This window comes from Colobus angolensis, unplaced genomic scaffold, assembly GCF_000951035.1.
Source record: "Colobus angolensis palliatus isolate OR3802 unplaced genomic scaffold, Cang.pa_1.0 Scaffold66, whole genome shotgun sequence".
NCBI lineage: Eukaryota > Metazoa > Chordata > Mammalia > Primates > Cercopithecidae > Colobus > Colobus angolensis.
This window is the reverse complement of record NW_012120265.1, coordinates 3,201,215-3,206,189: the sequence shown is the minus strand read 5'-3', so window position 1 is coordinate 3,206,189 and position 4,975 is coordinate 3,201,215. Positions and strand designations below refer to the sequence as shown.

The following is a 4,975-nucleotide window of genomic DNA, read 5'->3' as shown; positions in this document are numbered from 1 at the left end:
AACTCCTGACCTCAGGTGATCCTCCTGCCTCAGCCTCCCAAAATGTGCTGGGAGGCATGAGCCACCATGCCCAGCCCAGATTCATTTGTTTCTGCTGATATTTGGTTTATGTGTGCGTGTGTATGTGTGTGTTGTGTGTGTTATGCCTGGTATAGTGGCATTTGCCTGTGGTCCCACCTACTTGGGTGGGTGATGTAGGAAGATTTCTTGAACCCGGGAGTTTGAGGCTGCAGTGAGCTGTTATCACACTAGAGCTGTTACCACTGCACTCTAGCCTGGACAAGAGTGAGACTCCATCTCTAAAAATGTATAATAATAAGTAATTATAAAGCTGTCCAGCTTTTCCAATACCATTCTTTGAAAGACCACCCCTTTTTCGCAGTAGTTTGAGAGGCTACCTTAATCAAATGCTGGGTTTCTGGTCTTTCTATTCTGTTCCTTTGGTCTGTCTTATGGACTACTATGCTGTTTAACTCTAGAGGCTTTGGGGCATTTTGTAGTGTTTGGTGGGGCTGGAACCCCTTATGAGTCTTGTTTGGAGTTTTCCCAGATACTTTTACATATTATTTTTCTTTATGAACTTTAGAACCATCTTGTCCTGATTCAGAACAGAGTTTTATTGGGATATATTAATATGCTAATTGGGGAGACTTGGCACATTTATGAGGTTGAGTTGCCTTATGAGGGCCATTTTTCCTTTGGTCCAAGTGGACTTTGGTACTTTCAGGAGTGTTTTAAGTTTCTCACACCAGCCACAGCTTCATAGCTGTGGTTACAAGTCAAAGTGGCCACCAGACCCCTGAGGCACAGAGAGGCCTCATCTCCACGCCCACATAGCTGGACCTCAGGCCCCAAGTGGGAAGTGCTAGGGGTGAGGAGCCTTCTCTGGGGGCACCTTACAGCTCCATGGTGTACATGTTCCAGCAGTAACTGTGCAGTGCCTCCTGGCGTCTCTCCATGCTTCTCATATCTGGGAGGAACCAGAGTCAAAATGGGCACGTGGAGGCCCAGAGAGGCCAGTGATGTAACCAGAAAGGGTGAGATGGGTCTTAGGCCAGATTTCTATTCCAGCATTTTCCAAGGCCCTGCATACCTTATTCATCTCCCTCTCTCCCCTGGAAAGTAGTTATGCTCCTTGAATTCTAGCTCCTTATTAAGTTACTAGTACTCTTCAAATTTTCTGTCATTGAGAGGCTGCACCATCAAGCTATAGCCGCGTAGAGAGCGGTCAGGTTATTCTTTCCCTTGTCCCACCTCCAGCTTCCTTGGATCAATCCCAGCAGTTTCAGCAAATAAAAATGTTGAGAGATTCCATCTGGTAACCTAAGGTATTTCCTCTGTGCCCCAGGTTTCTACATGACCAAAATAGTTCTGCTTTCAAATTCTATCGAAAGAAAGTGTTTGAACTATGTCCATCAATTTGTTTCCCATCATCTCCGCACAACCTTCACACTGGTGGTGGTGACACTGCGGGTTCTCAGGAGAGCCCCGTGGACCTCATGGAAGGGGAAGGAGAGTGTGAAGATGAGCCCCCTCCGCAGGAGGCTGAGCTGGAGAGCCCAGAGGTGATGCCTGAGGAGGAGGATGAGGACGATGAGGATGGCGGAGAGGAGGCCCCTGCTCCCAGAGGGGCGGGCAAGTCTGAGGGCAGCACCCCTGCCGATGGCCTTCCCAGTGAGGCTGCTGAGGACGACCTGGCTGGAACACCTGCCCTGTCACAGGCCACCTCAGGTAGCTGCTTCCCCCGGAAGAGGATCAGCAGCAAGTCGTTGAAGGTTGGCATGATTCCAGCTCCCAAGAGAGTGTGTCTCATCCAGGAGCCAAAAGGTGAGTGCCTGCCTGTCAGCACAGCTGCCTCCAGCACAGTTCTTGGTTGGTGGGCTGTGAGAGTTAGAAGAGACAGTTGGAGACATTTTAATCCTAAAGAGTTTTGTGCACCACTCTAAAATGTGAACCGACACTCATGTTTCCCGATGGTCTGAAGGCATTGCTCTAAAGACATGTTTCCTTGCTGCCCTGTGGCTTCTGGCAGCTGTGCCGACAGGTTGCTGCTGGACATTTCCCTGATTGCCTGGATTCAGGTCGGGGCTTCCCCACCTGTGGAGGGGTGGGCCTGGGTCATCTCAGCTGTTTTCCTGCCTGTGACTTTGTCAGCTGAGGACCCTTCTGAGCCCCTGGAAGGCCCAGGGTGCTGATAAGCTGCTTCATGTCATGACAGTGAGATGGGAACAGAGCAAGGGTGGTCCCAGGCAGTGGTCAGTGGGACCTGCCTCAGCCGTGGGAGGCCATCTCCTGCTCTCCTGTGGGGAGGTTCCGGGTTCTTGAGGTGTAATTTACCAGCAGTGAAACACACCCTTTTCAGGTGGACCATTTGAGTTTTGTTGACTGTGCAGAGGCGAGACCCCACCAATATAGCAGAGCTAAAGCCTGTTCCCAGAACAGGTCTCTTGTCCCATTGCAGTCCCCTGCCCCATTCAGCCCCAGCAACCACTGACTGTTTTCCGAGACCCAGGTATTCTACCTTCCCTAGTCTGTCAGTACATGGAATTGCATCGCATGTGGCCTTTTGATGGGCAGGCCGTGGCCCAGATGACTCCTGTGCCCCCCGTGCCCTCCAAACTATCTCCCCACAGTCAGACCTGGACCGTGCTTTCACATGGGACTTCTGCTGCAAAACCTGTGTGTGAAGTTGTAGTGAATGGTGCCCCATTGTGGGACTGTGTTAAACAGTCACCTGTGTGTTCTACATCATTCAGACAGTCACATTTACAGGTGACAGTGGCCTTATGGTTTTGCCTGCTTTGGAATAGTCCTCATGTTTTGTGTTTGAAAACCTTGGTGTTGCAGTGAAATGCTAACCATTCTACTATAACCATCTACTATTACCATCGTTCAAAACTTCAAAACTTCTCGTGGGTCGGGCGCAGTGACTCGTGCCTATAATCCCAGCTTAGCGCGGCTGAGGCAGGAGTATTGCTTGAGCCCGGGAGTTTGAGAACAGCCTGGGCAAGATGGCCAGACCTCGTCTTTACAAGAAAAAAAAAAATTTAATGTAAAAAAAGTGAAGTAAATAATTAAACTTGTCATGGATGGCGGGTAGTGTATCAGAGTGCTTGTTATGTGTGCTCTTCTTGGTGGAGTTTTTTATTTCTGTTTTAGAAGCTCTCAGTTCTTTTGGTAGTTGATGAGATAAAACCAGACCTGCACCGGGTTGTACTGGCTCACGCCTGTAATCCCAGCAATTTGGGAGACCGAGGCGGGAGTTTGAGACCAGCCTGACCAACATGGAGATACCCTGTTTCTACTAAAAATACCGAATTAGCCAGGCGTGGTGGTTCATGCTTGTAATCCCAGCTACTCGGGAGGCTGACGCAGGAGAATCTCTTGAACCTGGGAGGTGAAGGTTGGCGTGAGCCGAGATCATGCCACTGCACTCCAGCCTAGGCAACAAGAGTGAAACTCCATCTCAAAAAAAAAAAAAAAAAAAAAAAAACCAGACTTGCTAATCTCCCTTTCATAAAAAAATAAAATAAAATAATATGATTTGGTCCTCTATATGAGAAGCATGGTTGTTTTTTACTAGAAAGTTTTAGGCAGACTTTAATTCTTTTTTTTGAGATGGAGTCTTGCTCTTGTTGTCCAGGCTGGAGTGCAGTGGCGCAATCTCAGCTCACTGCAACCTCTGCCTCCTGAGTTCAAGTTATTCTCCTGCCTCAGCCTCCTGAGTAGCTGGGATTACAGGAGCTCACCACCATGCCTGTCTAATTTTTGTACTTTTAGTAGAGACGGGGTTTCGCCATGTTGGCCATGCTGGTCTTGAACTCCTGACCTCGGGTGATCTACCCGCCTCGGCCTCCCAAAGCGATGGGATTACAGGCATGAGCCACTGTGCCTGGCCCAGACTAATTATTTCCCAGTGAATTAGCTACAGATAAACTAGAAGGGTGTAGTATCACAAATAGTTGGTACACGAATATTTCTGTAGTCATGGAAAATAATCCATGTATTGGATCCTTTGTTATAAATGTGGGGACTCTTAGGTTTGAATAGACTTTCCAAAAGCGAGGCACCCCTCAAGTGAACCCTTCACTATGGCCCAAGCTGCCTTCCGCCTTCCCTGAGTGTGTCCCGCCTCTGCTCACTCCAGGGGTCATACATGTTCATTCCTGAGAAGAGCTGGGGCACAGCTGGGGCTTAGGCCCATGCAGGGCCTAAGACACCTTCTGTCGTCAGAGAACTGTTAGCCAAAATAGACTGCAAGATCTTCAGTCTCTAAGTAATGTAGGGAAAGCACGTGTATGTATGTGTATGTGTCTCTTTCTTTTGTCTTCTAGTCCATGAACCAGTTCGAATTGCCTATGACAGGCCTCGGGGTCGTCCCATGTCCAAAAAGAAGGTGAGCTTAATCATTTGTAGTCCTCACTCAAAGTATAGTTGGTTAGAATTTGTTGGAGTTCCAATGGAAGCTGCAGCTTGTGATTAAGCTATGCTGACATTTCAAACTGAGGTATTAATGTGTAAAGCACAACAGAGACTTTTCTCTTGGGAGGACTTTTGAAAACTGTTTTGCCTTTGTCCAAAGCATAGACTAGTGATTCATCTGTGTAATGGATAGTTGAGATCCCTGTAATGGATGCAGTGGGATCTGAGAGATAAACGAGATAGTGTCTTGGCCCTGTAAGAAGTTCAAGCTAGGCCAGGTGTGGTGGCTCACGCCTGTAATCCCAGAACTTTGGGTGGCAGGGGCAGGCAGATCACAAGGTCAGGAGATTGAGACCATCTTGGCTAACACGGTGAAACCCCGTCTGTACCAAAAATACAAAAAATTAGCTGGGCGTGGTGGTTGGCGCCTGTACTCCCAGCCACTCGGGAAGCTGAGGCGGAAGAATGGCGTGAACCTAGGAGGCAGAGCTTGCAGCGAGCCGAGATCGTGCCACTGCATTCCAGCCTGGGCGACAGAGCGAGACTATCTCAA

The 4,975-nt window shown here is 48.7% G+C and overlaps 1 protein-coding gene across 3 annotated transcripts in view; it reads left to right on the top strand.

Moving 5' to 3' along the window:
- Positions 1–4,975, top strand: part of SUGP2 (SURP and G patch domain containing 2) — a 52,075-nt gene that overhangs the window by 36,518 nt on the left and 10,582 nt on the right. For all 3 annotated transcript variants that reach the window (XM_011925845.1, XM_011925843.1, XM_011925844.1), the window contains 2 exons: positions 1,349–1,827; positions 4,335–4,396. In XM_011925845.1, coding sequence (XP_011781235.1) covers positions 1,349–1,827; positions 4,335–4,396 — 541 coding nt within the window. The remainder of the gene's footprint in view (positions 1–1,348; positions 1,828–4,334; positions 4,397–4,975) is intronic.